General features: G+C 44.1%; 1 protein-coding gene across 4 annotated transcripts in view; it reads right to left on the bottom strand.

Annotated features, from left to right (window-relative positions):
* The window catches only part of RAF1 (Raf-1 proto-oncogene, serine/threonine kinase), a 355710-nt gene that overhangs the window by 43760 nt on the left and 290832 nt on the right, over window positions 1-21118 (bottom strand). For all 4 annotated transcript variants that reach the window (XM_085624854.1, XM_085624856.1, XM_085624852.1 and 1 more), the window contains one exon: window positions 11606-11652. In XM_085624854.1, the coding sequence (XP_085480980.1) occupies window positions 11606-11652 (47 nt within the window). The remainder of the gene's footprint in view (window positions 1-11605; window positions 11653-21118) is intronic.

Here is a 21118-nt window from a genome sequence, read left to right as displayed (position 1 = left end):
TAGGCGCCGGCACTGGCATCGACTGACGCCGAGATGGCGTTGTATCGACGTCGCGAACCTCCAGAGGGGACTCGGCCTGGGCACGGTCCGACGGCAACACAACCTCTACCTGCGGGGAGGAAAGAGGTCGACAGGGCGCCGAACTCTGTGCCGCATCCGTCAGCGCAGGAAGCCGTGCAGGGCTATGCGGTGACTGGACGGACGACTGGGAGGGCCCTCTGGGCCCGTGTCCAGTCGACATCGTATCGACTCCAGAACCGGAGTCGATGCACGCAGCCGGCGCTGAGGACGAATCTGCCGGCAAAGACCCGACATGAGTGCCTTCCTCCTCTGTGGGACCCGAAGGCGCACCAGGGAGAGGGGGTGACCCAAAGAAAGAGTGGAGAGCCTCTGAATAGGCTTCCATTTGGGTCCTTGTCGCTCCGACACCCGGGAAGGGTGGGTATGGTGGAGACGACTGCTGGGTACCGGTGCCTGGCAAAGACCGAGAGCAACGGGCCCCAGCATCACGTTTACAGGAGGAATACCTCCAAAACTTATGTTTGTGCTTACCTGTCTGCGAACAATGTCCACGGGAACAACCCCGTGAGCGGGCCCGATCCTGAGAGGAAGAGCAGCGGCGCAAAGGTGCAGGACCGGACAGCCGTGCGGCCAGCAACTTCATACGACGCTCCCTTAGGGACTTAGGTTTCATCTGTTGACAGGCGTCGCACTCTTCGGAGTCGTGGTGCACTCCCAGGCACCACATACAAATGGCGTGCGGGTCCGTGACAGACATTTGGCGCGCACAGGTTTCACACGCTTTAAAGCCTGAAGGCATCGCAAATTGTTCCGTGACACCGAAGGCGTCGAGAAGGCCTGAAAAACAGGCCAAGGAACCGCTGGTTTTCCAGGATCCGCGTTGGGACGCGGAAAAGAAGAAAAACTGATGTCAGCTCGCAGGGAGGGGCATATATGGCTCTGCTGACGTAACATCCGTGGACGACGTCAGGGCGGAGCCGTGCAACGGCGCGCAGAGGTGCTGCTGCAGAAAGTTTTCCGGATCCAGTCTGACGCCTGGGGATATTCTAAATTAAGGAATCTGCGACTAGATGTCTCTATCAGATGCATGAATACAAAACTAGGGTGATGGAGATTATCTTTTTCTTCCAAATCAGCTGTTGAGAATCTATCTCCTGCCAATCATTTAAATGTATTTAAAGGAACCATCCACTAAGGAGAAAAACAACAAACTTCTCTTTTGCAAGTCCTGCATCACTAACAATCACCAACAATAGGCTTTCTAGAATGTTCCTTTGTTTGATGCTGTCTGCTGCGTTTACAGATTTATTGTGACATCATTCACGGGATTTCCTCATTGCAAAGAGTAGTTGTCTCATTACTGGTGTTTAATAGCAAGTTGATGACTTCTGCCATCAAAGCTCTTGAAGTAGATTAGCAAACTGGAAAATCTTTATCTCAGCTGAGGTGTTCCATCTATCTTCACTAACAATCAAATACTCCAAAGGTGTGGCAGTCAGCAACCATGAAAAGCACAAAGAAACGGTAAAGCCAATTGGAGAGGGAGGATGCAGTCAATTACCTGAAGGTGAGACAAGACAGTGTTAAAATATCAGGGAGTCGAAGTACAGAAAGAACTGACAACGGTGGCATTTGCGCCAGCTGAGGAATCTCAAACTCTGTCCACCAGACTACATTACACCCCTGAACCTCAACCCAGGACGTAATCAAAGTACTTATGGATGCTGAAAATACATGCTACATCTGATGTGCACAGAGAGGCCATGAAACAACGATTAATCAACGATTAAACGCTAGAGAGGTTCTCAAAGCGATATAGTTCTGAAAAACAGAACAGCCCAGGGATTTGAAAGCTTTCCTGCGGCCTTCAAGGTTTGAACTAAAATACTGTGCTAAAGTGTCTACATGAACTGCAGACTGATCTGCAAACTATTCCGTTCATATTGAGGAGGAAGTCAAGTACGCATTTATGAGAACCGCTTATCGGACTTTTTTCTGGACAAGCGGGTAAGCCAAAGTATTGAAATTTAGCCTCAGAATATAAAGTGTTCACTCTCTCACAGTTGCCAAGTGGCGATCTCGCAGTGACACAGGAATCCAGTTGCAGCTGCCATTGACGCAGGCGCTGTTCAGCATGTGCCTATGGTAACTTCCCTGTACAGAAGGGTTAAGAAGCTACCCTCTAAATAAGAAAAACGAAAAAATACACGAAATAAAAATGGTAGGGTTCTGGAAACGGGAACAGAATCTGCAGCCTGTAACGCTGATAAAGTCGACTCTCTTCACGGCATCAGTCGGACCTTTGTGTGGCAAATCCTGCTGTCTTGGGACCCTCGATCAAAGAGGAGGTACAATTAAACGTCGACAAAGCAAACCACTGAGAAGGGTTTTAAAATGGAAAGTCTTTCTGGGAGGCCGACTCTTGGCCCGGGAAAAGAGGCCGCACGGTGTTGCAGGGCAGTGCTGAAAGCCCACATGATCCTCTTTGCCCCAATGCAGCCATGCCAAATTCGAATGCGTGCAACCAGTCGCTCCTCCTTTAATAGAAAAGAGCAAAAAAAAAAACCTACCAGGCCCGTTTGTTTATTGAACAATTATCGCTGGCAGATCTTCTGAGCGCTTCTCTCCACATTCCCGACAGCCAAGCCTCAGTCTGTTGCTGTGCCAACTCAATCAACGCTCATCGCAGGAGATGCAAAAGTTAACATTTGCCATCAGAGTCTGATGCTGAAGAACACCTCATGACTATCTGCGGGAACAAAATGTAACGCTTCCCTAAAAGGGTCACGAGAGTCGTGCACAGGTGACTGACGACATGTTCACAACACAAATAGGGTAATATGCATCCTGTTGTGCTAAATGTTTCACTGTTATTTTCTAGAACCATCTTCAGCTTTGCAGACACTCTATTTCCCCTCATAGAACTGTCCTTCAAAAGGGGCTGCGCAGTTTTTATGGCTCTGCAAACGGAGCGAACATATTTGCTCATGTTACGGGGCGAGCGAGAGAGGGAAGGGCAGACTCATTAAACTCCTGGCGGGCGCGTGAACAGACATGGAAACAAGCATTTACAATGCAATGGTCTCGGCATTGGTAAAGTTAGAGCTATTGGCATTGCTCATGACATTATTTTTGTTTATGTTTTCGTTTTTAAAACATTTAAAGAAACGGCATTGTCATGAGCAATGCCAATAGCTCTAACTTTACCAATGCCGAGACCATTGCATTGTAAATGCTTGATTGGCCTTTGGCAAAATTGGATAAGGTTTGCCAGGACCAAATGCCAAGGTGGGCAGTGTTCCAAAACCAGCATACAAGTACCAAGAACAGTCTGAACTCCGAGCCAGAGCCACAAAGGCTGTACATGTAACTTATTCTTGTAGCATTTTGAATTCATGCCTGCCAACATTTGGCAACAGGAACGAGGGAGGTTTCGAAAAAATAACTGGGGAAAGAAATTCTCCATCAAGTTGCATTGCAATGAGGGAAAAGTGAAGTGCGAGTAAGCTGAAATAATGAGTTATTTACTTTAAAGAGTGAAAATCTCCCACCTGCATCCAAGTAATCCCAAGTAAGTCACATGTATTTTTTGCGACTAGGACCCTCAAAATTTACTAAAAACCTACATTACCAGTGGCTTAAGACATGTCCAAAGCAAGGCTGAATATAAAAGGCGTGTAATAACAGAGGAAAAACAGCCAGGGCGAGCTGCAGAAGCTACTGTAAAATGCACTTAGAAAGGTATACAATAACACCCAGAGCACTCCAAAGTCTTTTATAAGGTCTGCAAAATGAAAGCAGGTCCGATTATTGTACATGATTCAAGGGTCCAACTTGTTTGCACATTGAAAGACAGCCGACACGTGTTTCGTCTTAAACGACTTTTTCAAGGCTGAATAGTATCTAAGTAACTGATGTAAACAGGTCCACAAGAGTACGGTAAGTAAAGGACACAACCTGTAAGTAAACAGCATTGGTACGTAAATGTGGACTGCAAGGAGGAACCTTGGAAAGCCCCCATTTGTCCCCCAGACGTAAGGTTTGTGTTCCGAGGCGAGTACAGCACTTAGAAATGTACACACCCTAGGTATTACCGGACGAAACAATAGCAGTGTCAGACCTGCATGAAATTACCGTAAGAAATGGAAATACCCCAAGAGCAACTCACCAAAGGGACGGCACTCTCACCCACCAAAGGGAGCAGAAAGCAGCACTCTCACCCATCAAAGGTAGCAGGAAGCAGCGCTCTCACCCACCAAAAGTACAGCACTCTCACCCACCCCAGGGAGCAGATGACCTGGCACTCTCCCCCACCCATGAAGTAGGAAGCAGCTGAGCCCGGCACTCTATACCACCCCGGGAGCAGGAAGCAGTACTCTCGCCAACGCCAGGAGCAGCACTCTCACCAACGCCAGGAGCAGCACTCTCACCAACCCCAGGAGCAGGACGCAGCTGAGACCGGCACTCTCACCCACCTTAGGGACGCAGGCCCAGTAGTAGCAGAGGTAGGCAGTGCTGACACCCAGTATCAGGGGCAAGGGCCTGCCCCAGTTGGGCAGCAAGGCATCGTGCACGATCTGCGGGTACCCGAGCATCCTTCGCACTCTGCGCCTCCAGCGAGCAGCGCACACTTCAGCCCGCACCGGTATCTGCCCACCGCAGCTGCCACCCGCGAGAGTGGGAGGTTTAACCGGAAGCGCCAATAAATCCCGTCACAACTTCAATGTGCCGCGCCTGTCCTCGGGGCTTCAAGTGCGGGAGATCAAGGCGCCCTCTAGCACACGTACAAATCCATCGCCCATATGTAGAGATCTAATCATACAGACCAGCACATCTACTCATACGTTTCGTACGATATGCGAACACTCGCCCTGCACGCATCAATTACATACACACGCTCCAACCTGCTCCATTCACACACACACCTTTCGCCATTCACACAGACTTTTCAATGCATATTGATTCATACATGCATCGCACACATACATACCATGCACGTACAGAAAAGTCATTAAATCTCCCGACTTCCGGTTCTGCCTTCGGCAGACCGGTAGTCCTCAACCTAAAAACTAAATCCACATCCAATAGAGAAAGTAACGTACTCGTACTTTCGGCTACCTTTTATGGTCACTGTAAATCTTAACTATGTGTTGCATTTGACGAAGCCATACATCGCTGTTATTGGTAGCAGGATCGGCTGAGTCCTTCTTTTGTGTCTAACCTCTTGTCCTTAGAGTGAAAGTACAAATGTCTGGATAGCATCGTTCCCCGGTCTACATAATTTGTGAATCTAGAGTGTGAATACTGTATTTCCAGCGAGTAATTTGCGAGATACTTTTTATAATATTAGTTATGACTGGTTGTAAGTTTTTCGGGCTGGGCTGGTGACTGAGCAGCTGCGACAAACGTTGAGGGAGCGAAACAAGATGGCGACTGACGGAGCCGGGGAACAGGCAATGGAAGGTAGGAAGGCGTAGGGGACGGGGGTACAGGACCGTGGTTAGTGAACATATTTGTAGTGAACATGTCATTACAAGGTAGTGATAATAATGGCGATTTAAGACCGTCGCCTAGTATATAGGTGCCAATTTGATGTAAGCGAGAAATGGCTCAGTTGCAGGAAGAAAGTAGTGTATGAGTAAGCTGAAAGGGTTTTGCGATGTCTGGAAAGGGGTATCATTGTGATATTTATTGTAACACACTTGCATAAAAACAATTCTGGTCGGTTTGTAGCATTACGCATGATATAGGAGCAGATACAAGAGCAGCGTCGCCGTGCGGTATTTAAATATGCGCGTCCAAAATTTTCACATCCAACTAATTACTTTTTTTGAGCGGATACCCTTGTAGCGGGTCTCACAACACACCAGTTGCCAAGTTTAAAGTAGATTCTAGGGGTCGAGTGGAGGGCACCGGAAGACACAGCCGCCTTTCTCCGAGGCAGAGCAGAAATGCCTCGGAGAAACGCAGCGTCCTTTTCGGATTCGGGGGCGTGTTTTGCTGTTGTCTCCTCCCTGAGACTTCTCGCAAAAAACACGCCCCCCGATCCGAAAAGGACGGGGCCTAAATGGAGTGACTGACCTCTTCTCCAGTGGCTGGCCAGCATTCAAGAGGCCAGCCAATGGAGAACAGGGGAGAAGAGGGGCGGGTGCAAGCCCCTCTTCTCAAAGTCATTAATTCTCGCGAGCGAGACTGCGCAAGCGCAGCCTTCGCTAGCCGAGACCTAAAAAGACTAAGGCAACAGTAGCAAGCTGCTACTGCTTGATACAACCAAATATACAAGGTACTTCTTATAAAAAAAATATATATATATTCATGCAGTGAACAAGGCGGTTTTGCCGCCGAAACGCGTCTGACCTTGTTTTGAATAAATCGTCTTCTGTGCCAGAATTATTCACGGAGTTGGTGCCTGTTTGTTGAAGAGACTATCAGTATATATATATATATATATATATATATATATATATATATATATATATATATATATATATATATATATATATATATATATATATATATATATATATATATATATATATATATATATATATATATATATATATATATATACTCATTACATTAGATGTCGTGAGCCTCTACACGAGCATTGCTCATGATGATGGGTTAAGAGCAATGAGACACTTCCTCAATTCGAGACCGATCAACCTCTACCAGCATACCAATATGTTGCTGGAGATGTGTAGATTGTGTCTCAACAACAATCATTTTCTATTCGGAGGAGACACCTTCAAACAGTTGAAGGGCACAGCTATGGGCACCTGTTTCGCCCCCAGCTATGCTAATTTGCATATGGGCTGGTGGGAGGAACAGGTGCTCAAGGTTGAATATAGTAATGAATGGAGGGATCATATTGTCAAATGGATCCGATTCATTGATGATTTATTCATCATATGGAACGGATCCAGAGAATCAGCTCAACACTTCATTGATCGTATCAATGTAAACAACCTAAATCTAAAATTCACAGAACAAATAAGTACAGAGAGTGTGACTTATCTCGATTTGGAAGTATATATCGCACAACAATCAATCCAAACATGCACGTATAGGAAAACTACCGCCGGCAATTCAATTTTGCACGCGGCTAGTTTCCATCCAACCAAACTAAAGATGAGTATCCCGTATGCGGAGAACCTAAGAATGAAACGTAATTGCAGCGAAGAAAATGCCCTGAGTAAAGCACAGGGGGCACTCACGCATAGGTTCTTACAAAGAGGGTACAGCTTGGAAACTTTAAATCAAGCTAAAGCAAAAGTAGATGGTTTGGAGAGAGTTGCGTTATTAAAACCTGATAGAAAGAAAATCGAAGAAAAAAAGAAACTCACCCAGAGTGAAATCCGCATGATAACAGGATTCAGTGCATACCATACTCAGGTGAGAGATAGTCTGAGTAGACACTGGTACCTGGTCAAACAGGATCCGATTTTACAGGGGACAGTATCCAGAAGGCCCTTAATGACATTTAATCGGGCCAAGTCTATGAGAGATGATTTATTCAAGACTAATGTGGAGGTTAAAAGAGGAGGTGGGTGGCTGAAAGTAAGTCCGGGCTTTCACAAATGTTTTAAATGTAAAGCCTGTAAACACGGAAAGAATACACAACAGGTAGCCTCACCTCTTCTAAATAGCCCCTGGAAACTGAGGAAACCTCTAAACTGTAAGAGTGAGTTTGTTGTTTACATTCTTAAATGTTCTTGCCCTAAGATGTATGTGGGAAGTACCATTCACATGGTTCATGTACGTATCCTACAACACCTTAGGGCAATTGGAAATAATGATAAAAATTATGTGGTAGCACGACATATGACTGAATTCCACAAAGGTAACACCAGTGAACTGGTGTACTTTGCTATTGATCAGATCCCCGTGGAACAAAGAGGAGGAGATAGAGAAAGAAAATTACGGAAATTGGAGTCTAAATACATACTGATGTTTAACACGAAAAGTCCAAATGGTTTGAATGTTGAAGAAGATCTCCATGTACATCTGATTTAGTAGTATCCATCAAGAGAGAATGTAGCTCCTCTTTTTTAGTCTAAATTTTATGGATTTTAAATTGTCACAGGGTCACAGACGAATAGATTAATTCCTTCAAATATGTCATCTAAAAACTAGCGGGTGGTATAAGGATGAATTTTCCATATAGAGTAATGATAAGAAAGGACATACCCAACAAGTGATTTATAGACTGTTCTAAGGTTGAGTACTGTAATGCATTTGCACTTTATTATAGTTGCACTTTACTGGAATTGCGTTTTTGCACACAGTAGGCATTAGCACTTTACTTGAAATTAATATGCACTAGTATATATTTTTTAACTAATTTTTAATATTTATATTATTTATTGTTAAAGAAAACAGTTCAATGTGATTAAGGGTATGTACCGTGAAAAGATCATCCTATATCATTTCTCTCTGATTTTTGTTCTCAATAAGGTTTGAACATTGGATTGACAGAAAATAGTCACTACGCTGTACCCAATCAATACAACAATTGATGATCAACTGATGATGATTATGGGGCACTTGCCCAGGAATCTTGCATGAAGTTTTGAAAATTACCACTGTTCTCTTGAAATATATGATTGTAAATATATTACTGCGTAATGCTATATAAACTTGTCAAAGGCTTTTAGGCTCGAGAATCACCTACTCCCGGTATCCTCTATGAGATTAATTAGTTTTTTTTAATATAACTGTAATAATTGCATATTATGGGCTTCAAAATCCTTAAATGATAAAGAATTTTAGGATTTTAATATATTAAGAGAGGAGGGAGTGTTGCACTATGCCACGATTACCTACACTGTGTTAAGAAGTATTGTGTTAAAAGCCACAGCATTACGAGATAAATAACGTGAGTCTGTTTTCAGTGGTTATTTTTAAAGTGGTCACGTGACTCTGTGATGTGTATTTAAATGTAAGTGTTTCGTAATGTTAATTTGTGTGAGCAAGGCAGTTGTGCCGAAACGCGTTGCTAAAAAGAATAAACCCTAGCCGGATGGCTAATCACATCTCCTGTGTCGGTGTCCGATTTTAAGAAGATCGGGTTTGGTTGTGATATATATATATATATATATATATAATCTACTGGCGGTCGCCAGTAGATAGTTATAGTTAGGACCCTCTTACCATAGGAAATCCGCAACATTCTATTTTGAATAACTTTGGCGCCGGTCGACGAATCCTCGCAAAATTTTCAAAATAGGTGGGGCGTTGAGCTCCGCTCCTACCCTGAAAGTCTCGGGGGGATTCGTCAAGCGGGGGCTGAGATAAAAGGGGGGTCCCAAAACGCGTTTTTCCCATGCATTTTTCCATAGGACCTTTAGACAGAGCTACAGCCCGAACGGCTGAACAGAATTTAATGAAATTTGGCAGAGAGGTAGTCCTCAGGTCAAGGAAGTGCCTTTTGTAGGTTTGGTGTAAATCTGTTCAGTAGATTCTGAGATAGCCTTTAAATCAATATATATATCTGAGCCAGCTTACGGTGCGCTTACCGTACGGTGACGTGCGCGAGCGCGATTCTGATTGGCCGTTAGATCTTAGTAAACATTCGAATCGGTCGAAACCAGGAAGCGGCGGCCGCCATTTTCTCTCTCGCACTCTGACAGGTGGTTGAAAAACAAAGTGCAAAAACATGTAAAGGGGCTGTTTAGACAGCTCCCAAGCACCTAGCCATGTCGAGGGAGTCCCCAACGATCCCCCAAGTGAAAAAAGGCAATTTTAATTTTTTCGAAAATTTAGCCGATTACGCTTACCGTACGCGTACGGTAATAAATAATAATAAAAAAATAAAAAAAATCCACATCCTCCCTACCCCGTGTGCAAATGGTGCCCGAAGGGCACCATTTGTGCATGGCTTATTACAACAAAACAAAACATATATTTTACCTGTCACAACGATGCTCATCATATGTCCTCCATGTGTGCACGGTGCGCGAAGCGCATCGTGCGTTCATGGCCCATCTAGCGTAACGTGGGCACGCGGTGCGCGAAGCGCACCGCGCGCACGGAACGAACTGCGTTAAGTGGGCGCGCATGCCACAAATGGCGTAAAGTAACTTAGCATTTAAAAAACCGTACAAATTCACTGAAAAAACCATAGGTTTCACACACGTTATAGTTAGGAATTAGCATTTAAAAAACCTTGCAAATTCACTGAAAAAACCATAGGTTTCACACATGTTATAGTTAGCTGGACATTTTACTGATAAAAAACCAATGAAATTCCCCCGTTATAGTTACTGTAGGCAACTATAACTCACGCGACCGTAATCCTCTGCTGATGACATATGTGTCTTTATGAAAAAAAAATATTTGTAATATATGTATAGCTAAAATTTAATGGAAGAAGACATGGGCAAATAAGTGTCTAAATACAGTATTAGCATCAGCAGAGGATTACGGTCGCGTGAGTTATAGTTGCCTACAGTAACTATAACGGGGGAATTTCATTGGTTTTTTATCAGTAAAATGTCCAGCTAACTATAACATGTGTGAAACCTATGGTTTTTTCAGTGAATATATATATATATATATATATATATATATATATATATATATATATATATATATATATATATATATATATATACATATATATATATACATATACATACACATACACACACACACACACACACACACACACACACACACACACACATACAGTGCTTTAAATGGAAAAATAGAAGTGCAGGTACTCTGTAACAGGGTACCTGCTTGTTCTCTCGGCTGCCACCTTAAGAAGGGAACATAAAAACCATTCATCATAGAACCTCTAAATGTCTGGCTGGTTCTCTCTAAGCTTCTGACCTTCACCGTCACCAAGTTGATATTCCCACCACCAAAATGTCTATTATGGCATTATAGCCCGCTGCTGATGGTCATAACGGTTGTTAAAGGCCCTGATCCCAAATGCCAGTAACCCACAAATGGACGAAAGGGAAGTGGAGTCCTGAGCGGTGGCCAACAGTGCTAATCTTGGCTACATTTCAGGGTCATGAGTCATCATCATAACAATGCAGCTAATCTGGAGTCCCTCTGCTAGAGTCAGCCAAGCTTACTGGAAAATGCAAGCAAATACTGGGAGAAGGGCATCAAGTAGAGACCAAGGTAATCTTGGAGGTGGACACATTAACAAAAGGACTGCTGGATGTAGGATTTCACCAGGCTGAAAAATGGGTCGCCATGGGGAACTCACCGGTATAGTGCTCGACTGTGAACTTCTTGCTGTTAAATCACATTACACCTCTAAAGACTAAACTCTATTCCATGCTATCCACCTCGTTCAAGCAATCTGACTAAATAAAAAAAACTAGGATCAATTAATAACATTATTAATTTGATTTCAAGGAATTGCACCAGTCAATAAACGCAGGCCATTATATTAGATTAAGGAAATGCATTACGTCACAAAAGAAAATAATTAAAAACAGAATGGCATTACCTGAAGGCCACATACCAGATTTGAAAGAATCATTAAAGACATATTTACTGCAGGGGTTTAAATAGATTATTTTGCCAAACTGGGACAAAAACGGCTTTAGAGAAAAAAGGATACTATTTGATTTCATGTCTCTGTGGATGATGTTCTTCGCATGTAAGTAGCTGCAAAAAACAAACAAAAAACAGGACCCAGTTAATGTTATGAAGTCAAAGCAGCAACCAAGCGAATGAAACACAAACAGGACTTTTCAAAGGGCGAATGGGAAGATTGTGTTAGTGAAGTATGACTCATAAGAGCACACAAGCAAACCCATAGGTATAAACATCTTAAAGTAATCTAAAGAGTGCAGAATAAATATTTTTTATAGAATCGTGTTTGTCAGCATCGCTAGAACATATAACCTATTTTTTTAAAAAACATAAGCTGGACAATCATTTGTACAGACTGCAAGGAGACAGAAAAATGCTTTCAATCCTCTCATCATTAGGGCCCAAAGAGAGACTAACTGGCCTCAGACTCCCCAAACAAACGTAGTGCATGGAGTATTAGTGATGGGAATGCTATGCAGTCTCCATTTTAAAATGTCAAATACAAACATTGATGTTTTGAAGCATACCAGGTTCTTTAATGTTACATGAATAAACGTGGAGAACGCACACTTCCTTTGAGATATCTTCTACTTGGACATATTTTCGAAATTTTTAGAAAGCATCATTTATTCATAAGAATTGTTTAATTAACAATTCTTATGAATAAATAATGTCACGGAGCACAAATAACTAGTGAATTTACAAATAAGAGGTTTGACTGACACTGAGAATGGAAAACATCTTTAGCAATTAACTGCTAACCGCACCAGCCAGAAATTTAGAAAGATTGGGCAATCCCTAATAGTAAATATGGAGACTGTTTACCAATCATGGCAACCCGACCTGATCTCGGCTGATCCAGAATGGGGTCAATTGACGGGTTTATCCAGTGAGGCCAGGAAAACGCCATGAGCTGAACGACAAGTGCTCCCTATTTTGGAAAGCATCACATTTCATAGTAACTGGGTTTCGCGATGATGCTAGCATTTGTTGGAGAGTGCACGCTGCAAAATAATCAACTCATTTTCAAACCAAAATCATCCTTTTTTTTTTTTTTTTTTTACTTGAGCTTCCAACTTTTAAGCTGCTACAGGTTTTCTCAGCTCAGCACATAACATATAAAAAACTCTGTAATGTATTTAGGCAGTATAACTTCCAAGATGGATGCTCGCTGCTCTGCTCCTGGAGCCATGGATCTAAAATACGCCATGTTTTATTTGAATTTCCACAACTATACATGTAAGATGCCCCATCAAGACGAACGCTGCCCACCTGGCTCATGGGGAGGAATCTAATATCCTTGCTATGACCCTGACTAGTGTCAGCAGTCCGCGGAACCTCAAACTATATTTTCTCGCATCTCACGCATATACTCAGATTACTTATTTGTGCCTCAGTTTCACCTTTTGTTAATAATGTTACTGCCCTGAGGTGTTAACTGCCCTGAGAGCCGCTCTGGATCGCTGCTTCCCTTTGGAGCGGGGCTGACTGCATCAGTTCCAGGAGCAGTGGGAGTCTATTGTGATCCTGGAAGCTGCAACCAATCATAACGTTCACAAGCTGAGGGACAAGGACTTCTAAGCACTGGCATTGCTTAACAAGTCTGTAAATGTGCCGAGCCCCAATGACTGGGAACTTACAGACGGTGTCCATTTTCCAGGTGTTCTATGGTGCAGACCACTACAGACAGCAGGATGGGGCCCAATATGCCCAGCCCAGCAAAGTAAACAATTACAGTACCAATGAGAATGGATGAACCCATCGGTGACCAAGAATCAGCAGACTATTGTCTGGACTTTCGGCATCAGTGCAGCCCCAAAAGAGGCAAACCGTACCAAGCAAGATCCAGTTGTGGCTAAATAGCCAGTTTCCACAAGGGTGATAGGGACATACTTTCAAGGACCACTCTGGCTACTAGATCTGCATCGAGAGGCACAATGGAGCTGGTTCCTCCCATGATGTCAGACCCGTCTATGAGTACTTCAGACGCAGCCAATAAGGTCTAGTGGGGGAACTCTGCACCTCTTGGCTCTGGCAACTAGGTCTACATTTTTCAGGTTCAACTTTTTACGTCCTTTCTAAAAAAATTTTTAGAGTTGCTTGGTGCCCAGTTTGAGCAAACTTCTTCTTTCAAAATAGTCTGGCCAAGCCAAGACACACCCCAATGTGCATGTCAGATGGTGACGCATTCTCTTAGCTAACTAATGTGTTTTCCATTGCACGACAGGACCCTGGAGTGATCCAAGAATGGTGTATGATCCCTGGTGACAGTTCAATCGCCTTGTAGGTGTGATCACTTGATCCTGGACAGTTCTTCACAAGTGACTCCTGAGGTACTGTTTTGAGTGATATGTACTTACTATATTCTGGAAGAGGAGCAGTCACAGGCTCATTGATTCATACTGTACTTTGACTCTGGCTTTAATTTGAAACTGTTCATGTTGATCAAACTGTTGAACACATTGTTTTTTCCACCCAAATGGTGGTGATCTTTTCCATCGTTTTTAATCGCTCTTCTTCCCCACAGTTGGTTCCTTCTATCCTCTTTCCCAAAATCCTTTACATTGTTTTGAAAAGGTCCTTTGCTTTTCTCCACCATACCAACATCTCCTTTGGAGTAGGTCAAAGTCCATTTGTAGTTCATCAAAACTTATGGGCAGCAGATTTCTGCTACTTATCTGACAACTTGCATTTTAAGCTGTATTTCTACACTTAATCACCCACAAAGCAACAAAGTGCATTTTATCAACCCACCCACTTGTTGAAGCACTTTACATTTGACTTTTTATGCACTATACCACAACTTAACTTGTCCTTCTCTTTATTATCCCGTCAACAAGATAGCTACATTACTCTTATGATAATATATTTGTATCCAGCATTTTTCTATATTATTGTATAATGTTTCCATATTTTACTGGTCTCTACGTAGATTATTTTGATGCATGAGCATACTAGGATGTCTTTGGCCATTTCCTGCCAATACTACATTCACTTTTCTTAATGAGCCCACACTATAGATTGAGCTTCTCCATTTCTCTCTCTTTAATAGAAGAGCTACATCCAGAAAAATGGTTTTTGTATGTCGGATTTTGTAACTCAATCATCTGTGTCTTTCCACTGATGTGCACTAATGACTCTGTATTGTAATAATGTTCGCCTTCATTTTATGCTCTATTTTATTACAATCTCCTCCTACATTCTGCTTCCCTAATTCCACATGCTTCTATTTAACAGTCCTCAACATCTACCAGATAAATATGTTGCAAGACTGACCTCTTCATCAACAAAGCATATTGTTGGCTTGATTTCTAATAGTGATCGCTCTGCACATCAAGGGAAATTAAAACCCCTGGTAAAAATCGAAAGCCTCCCCCCCCTTCTCCTTTAATGCTGAACGTACATTCTCCATTTTCAGTAGAGGTACATAATGGCCCAAGCTTTTAACAACATAAATACAGCTCAATACACTAACTTCCTTCTCTTTCCTTCTTGGAGACTACTCCTCGCTATCCTTATTCAGTTACTCTCCTCCCGAGAGACAGTCTAATATAAACTTTTACTATTTCACATGCATTTAATCCTAAACAAGAGTATCTTCTTAAGCGCTCCAACAAGCTCACCTCTTGCGTCATGAGGATTTTCATCTTAACTCAAGGTGTGTAAATCCCTGGCCACAGTGGTATATGGAGCCAAAATCAGACATCAAACTTGACTTTCTCCAAACTAACCAGCCTCCACAATGATCCTATTCTGACAAACGACAACTAAACTCAAACTCACGTCTACTCCGTCAACACTCCTCACTTGTTAACTGGAGAGTAGGGGCATGAACAGGCTCCCGACAAGGCCTAGAGGAGTTGCTTATTGGAAACCCTTTCGGAATTAATCTCTTAAAAACCTGCAATTTCAGACGAAATGTGGGAAGTAAAAGTATTGCAGTCTCATTCATACTTAACTTCACAGTTAACTGTTTTACAAACTAACTGCACATTGTGTGGCATGGTCACAGCTAAATACCAAATGTTATATTTCACTTGTAAGGACCACAAATATTTGGCTTTGCAGAACCTAAAGAATGATTTAGACTATTGTATTGTGCACAACCCCAAAAGTTGAAACTACAGAGCTGCAAATCTACACAGAATCTAAACTCACTGCAGAATGTTTAACCAGAAAATATGACATTACAGGTAAACCAAAACAAAGTGGATCATAGGTCCAGACAGGAGTAAATTTCCAGGCAAAGGGACTGCGTGGTATTCAAGGTAGAATGTAAGATTCAGATTTAGACATGATGTAGGGTAGGTTAGACTGTATGATGTAGTTTAGAGATACACTCAGTGACTGGTGGGAGAAGACTTGTGGTTGGAGTGCTGTAAGAAAATAAACCTTTATTTCGTATCTGTTCAACCTGTGTGCCATTTATTCCTTGAAATGTCCATCTTTGTATGAGATCTACAAAATTGAACAAGCATTTGCAATGCAATAGGTCTCGCATTTATAAGAGTTTGAGCTATGGACATTGTCAAATTACAATGCCTTTTATTTAGGTTTTGGTTTTAAAACAAATAAAAGGCATTGTCATTTACAATGTCAGTAGCATAAACTCGCATAAAAGCAGTGTGTGAAGTGCAGCAGTGTGCGGCGTGCAGCAGTGTGCGGCGTGCAGCAGTGTGCGGCGTGCAGCAGTGTGAGGCGTGCAGCAGTGTGCGGCGTGCAGCAGTGTGCTGCATGCAGCAGTGTGCGGCTTGCAGCAGTGTGTGGCGTGCAGCAGTGTTTCGTGTAGCAGTGTGAGGCATGCAGCACTGTGTGGCGTGCAGCGGCGTGCAGCAGTGTGCTGCGTGCAGCAGTGTCGTGCAGCATGCAGCAGTGAGTAATGCAGCAGTGTGCAGCAGTGTGTGGCGTGCAGCAGTGTGCGGCGTGCAGCAGTGTGTGGCGTGCAGCAGTGTTTCGTGTAGCATTGCGCGGCATGCAGCAGTGTGTGGCGTGCAGCAGTGTGAGGTGTGCAGCAGTGTGCGGCGTGCAGCATTGTGTGGCGTGCAGCGGCATGCAGCAGTGTGTGGCGTGCAGCAGTGTGCGGCGTGCAGCAGTGTGCAGCAGTGTGTGGTGTGCAGCAGTGTGCGGCGTGCAGCAGTGTGTGGCGTGCAGCAGTGTGAGGCGTGCAGCAGTGTGAGGCGTGCAGCAGTGTGAGGCGTGCAGCAGTGTGAGGCGTGCAGCAGTGTGAGGCGTGCAGCAGTGTTTCGTGTAGCAGTGTGAGGCGTGCAGCAGTGTGCGGCGTGCAGCAGTGTGTAATGCAGCAGTGTGCGCAGCAGTGTGTGGCGTGCGGTAGTGTGCGGCGTGCAGCAGTGTGCAGCAGTGTGTGGCGTGCAGCAGTGTGTGGCGTGCAGCAGTGTGTGGCGTGGTTTGTAAACAACAAGAAAAGCGGACATCGAGGGAGGGAACGAGCATATGGGGTGTGAGTTATAACGGAAGTTAATTGTGGTAAGAGGGGATGCAGGAAGTGAGGCCGAGCGCGTGCTGGCGAAAGCAGTCTGCTGCTTTTAAGTCCGATGCCAGATGCCAGCTTCGCGCTTGAATGCCTCACATGCACTGGCCATAAACCGCATTCCTAAGGTCTTGTGCCCCTTACTAAATCTCTCTGAATGCGTGAGGCGGCGCGCGCGCAGGAAGTAGCTGGTGGCAAATGGAATGCACATGGTTGTGCGCGTAACCGCCACCCGATCCGCCTGGGAAGCCTTTGGGAGCATTTTCTGAAGCCCCTACATAAGTCTCGCTGAGCGATCGCTTACGCGATAGCCAGGCGAGACCTAAAAAGCGGGTTGTTGGTAATTTGTGCATCTACTGGATGCTAAGATTTGCTAAATCTATTGGCATTCATCAAGCCCAAAGCACCTCTAATTTGGATATTGCATGACACTGATGGGTAAGGTAGTTCTATCTTTAACTAACTACTATCACTGCAAATGAGATCCTCAGATCGCGGAGAGCCCTTATTTTAAATTGATCCATTAAAGAAGTTAGGCAAGGTTTTAGTTACACTGATTTATTATCCAGGACAGGATTTGCCCATCTGTTGTCAGCATTCTCATTCGCCAGGGATTAGTAGATGTATGAATGTTAATCAGGGACCTACCTTCAAGCGAAGGAGTGCAAACCTGTCTATATGTTTGGAAGCTGGATATACATCCTGAAGCAAAGCATACAGGAGGTATACAAAAGACAAGCATTGGCATAGCCAATAGGTCTCGCCTTTGGGACCTTATAAGTGTTTAGCCATGCAACAGTTGCATAACTAAATACTTATAAGGTCCCAAAAGCGAGACCTATTGGCTATGCCAAGCGGCCGTGCGGCCACAAAAGTGAAAGTGATCGCGATCAAACATCAAAGCGGCCATGCGGCCGCGAAAGTGAAAGTAATCGCGGTCAAGCGCGGCGCGCGCACCCGCGCACATGCACTGTAGCTCTAGGCTGGCCTGGTAGCACTTTTTGGAGCCCTCTCAATAAGTCTCGCCAGACCAGCGCATGCGCTGGGTCAGGCGAGACCTAAAAAATAGTGTGTGAAGTCACTTACTTAATGACAGCTGCTGTGTTATGCATACTAAGTAAGCTAAGGGTGCTGGACTTCAGAAAAGAATGAGAGTTTACAGGTTGTGAAACAGATTTAGCAGTCCACATTTGCGTGTGGACTCCTATTTCTAAAAGCTACCAGTTACAACAGGTAGTTTGAACCCAAGGTTGTCTCCTTGTAACACAAAAAACTTTTTTTGAGAAATATGATGCACTGAATCAATGAGATGGCTGCTTGGGTAATCAATCACTCCTCCAAGAGGACAGCTGCTCCAATCTTTTTTCCCTGGTGCAATCTCACCTGCAGGCCTAGCTGTTGCATCCAGGGGGATGACATTGAACCCCAAAGCAGCATTCACTACCCTAAAGATGCACCGATATCAGCATGCATCATCCAGCCTTCCATCTTTAAAATGGGAATGTGAAAAGAATACAGTAGGGAAGCATTGGCTGCACACATGAACTCATGTGGCTTCTAGTTTCAGACCTGCAGTGCGTTTTTAACAAACTCTAGGGTGTCCTTCCCCTCTTACAGTTCGGATAGAGAGGGACCATTCTTGCCAGAAGAGTCTCCGGTAGTAGCCATTGCAGTGACCCGCTAGTGATAATCCACCCCAAAAGTCAATAGAATCTTCAAATCTGCTGAAGATACAGAGGCTGACTGGTTTGATATTTATGAAGCTTTCCAGAGAGTTCCACTTCTCTTTGCTTTAGAGAGTAAGACAGGGAGGATGGAAGGACACGCAGCCATCTTAAAACGTGTGCTTTACTTTTGCTTTATTCAGCAGGTCCATGGATGCGTGATGACATAGGCACAGGTATACATCGCCACTCGTGCGCTCATACTGAATGACTTGGGCACCATTTTGCTACTGAACGGTAGTAAAATGCCACTTGGCACAGTAAATAAAAAAAGAAGTCAATTGCGCTAATGCATATTTTAGTAAACGGAGCAGATCGACGGTAAATGAAAACTGGTGGGCCCTCCAAGAAATGGAAAAAAAAAACATTTTGAAAAGACTGCAAGCAATGGGGAGTGGTTGGATGAAACAAGGGGGAGTGGACCGGGGGAGGGAAATTATTTAAAAATGAAAATAACATATTTGTAAAGCGCACGTTCACCCAAGGGTATCTTGGCGCTGAATAACAGATGTTTATTCCTACCAAACTCAATAGCACTCATTTTAACGACCTCAGAAGGATGAAAGGCGGACTGGACCCACTGGGATTTGAACCTGTGACTATGAAGTCGAACAGGCCTCTACAGTGGATGCATTAGTCCACTGAGCCCCCGAACACGGCTGAACCCAGTGAGGGTAGAGGGGATAACAGAGGGGAAATGACGCATACACAGCGGGAGGCATTACTGGGGGGAAACGGGGGAGGTGAGGAAGGAAAGTGGGGTAGAGCAGTGGTAGAAGTGGGCGGGAATGGAAGGGCACGGCGTGCCCCTTCTTTTTTAATTTAACCCAGTCCGTTCCCCTACTTCTTTATTTAAAAAATGCGTCCCAGGAGGGCAGGAATGGTCCGAATCCAAAAAGTATTGCGTGATCATCCAGCCCTGTGTGATGCACATTGAGGAAGGCCTCTCAAGTCGCCACGGCCTCCTCCCCCTTCCCCTCTGTGTCTGAGGCCAGGAGCCTGCCCAACAACACTGTAGGAGAAGTGTTTCACTGTAGGAACAATCAATCCCCAGCGAAAACGGCATCCTTTGGTGCCCCTGCTGCTACAGTGTGAATTACATCTCATTTCGTGACTAGGCCCCCTGCCTGCCCCCACTGTGACCAATACAATGATCACATCAGGATGCATAGGCAGCCCCACCCTTGACCTCATCGTTATTTTGGGGCTCACCAATATAGACAAAGCCACAAAGAAAGGAAGAGCACTCCAGTGAAGAATTGCTGCCAGACTGTGACCAAACCTTGGCGCTTTTAAAAATAAGCATTTGCAACGCAATATGTTTCACATTTGCAAAATTTTAACCTATTGGCATTGTAAATGCCAATGCCTTTTATTTATCTGTTTTCAAAACCAACACAGATAAAAGGTTTGTCATTTACAGTGCCAATAGCTTTTCCACTGTAAATGCTTGTTTATGTTTGTGAAGAGGAAACTTTGACAAACTCCCGAGCGCTGTTTAGTAAATTCGCAGTTTAAAAAGCACATACAAAGAAAATCACAGTATACAAGTAAAAACAGCAAACAAAGCAAGAACTTACAATGTACAGAGAACACGAGGTGTTCCCATACAAATTATTATGATCTCTGTCCCACTACACCGACCCTTATAAACCTACTCATGAAGCAATGTACAAAATCTGCCCTGAAAAAACAATCACAGACAAGTGATCAGCGGTTATTGAACTGAACTGCTTCACTGCACTTCTATTAATTACAAATAGTTTCACATTCCCCTACTAGACCATAGAAGACCTCGCTAGGCCTTAGAAGCCCTAGTCTCTTAGCACCAGCAGGTGGACCCATCCGGTGGCCATTGTGGGTTAACCTTGAAGCCCTGTCCACCACAATCCATACTGAAGTTCACCTCCAGTTTTGTAGACAGGTCTATAAAGCAGCACACCATAGATAAACAGAGACTTTGTCACTGAGGTCAAAGGACCCTTGAGGCCAGTCCGCCACACCCAGTGGTGCCTCCATTGGCTTTGTTCTAGCAGTAGTAGTGAAACTCACCAGGGATGGACAATGCAGGATATGCACGCACACCAAACCAAGGGGCATATTTACGAGGACCTTGCATCATGTTTGCACCACGGAACGTGGTAAATGCACAACACATATCTCTAAGTCATAATTATCAAGCCACTCATAGCCACTTTTCATGGCTTTGAATGGTTTCATAAATATGGAGAAATGCGACACAGCGCAAATCGCCGCTTTGCCTTCCTCTGCACAAGGGACGCGTTGTGGTGGGTGTTCCCATGCAACTCCCATGGTTTTTGTTGCA

The sequence above is a fragment of the Triturus cristatus genome, chromosome 9, assembly GCF_964204655.1.
Source record: "Triturus cristatus chromosome 9, aTriCri1.1, whole genome shotgun sequence".
Classification (NCBI taxonomy): domain Eukaryota; kingdom Metazoa; phylum Chordata; class Amphibia; order Caudata; family Salamandridae; genus Triturus; species Triturus cristatus.
The sequence above is the reverse complement of the archived record's forward strand: the minus strand, read 5'-3'. Positions and strand labels throughout refer to the sequence as shown.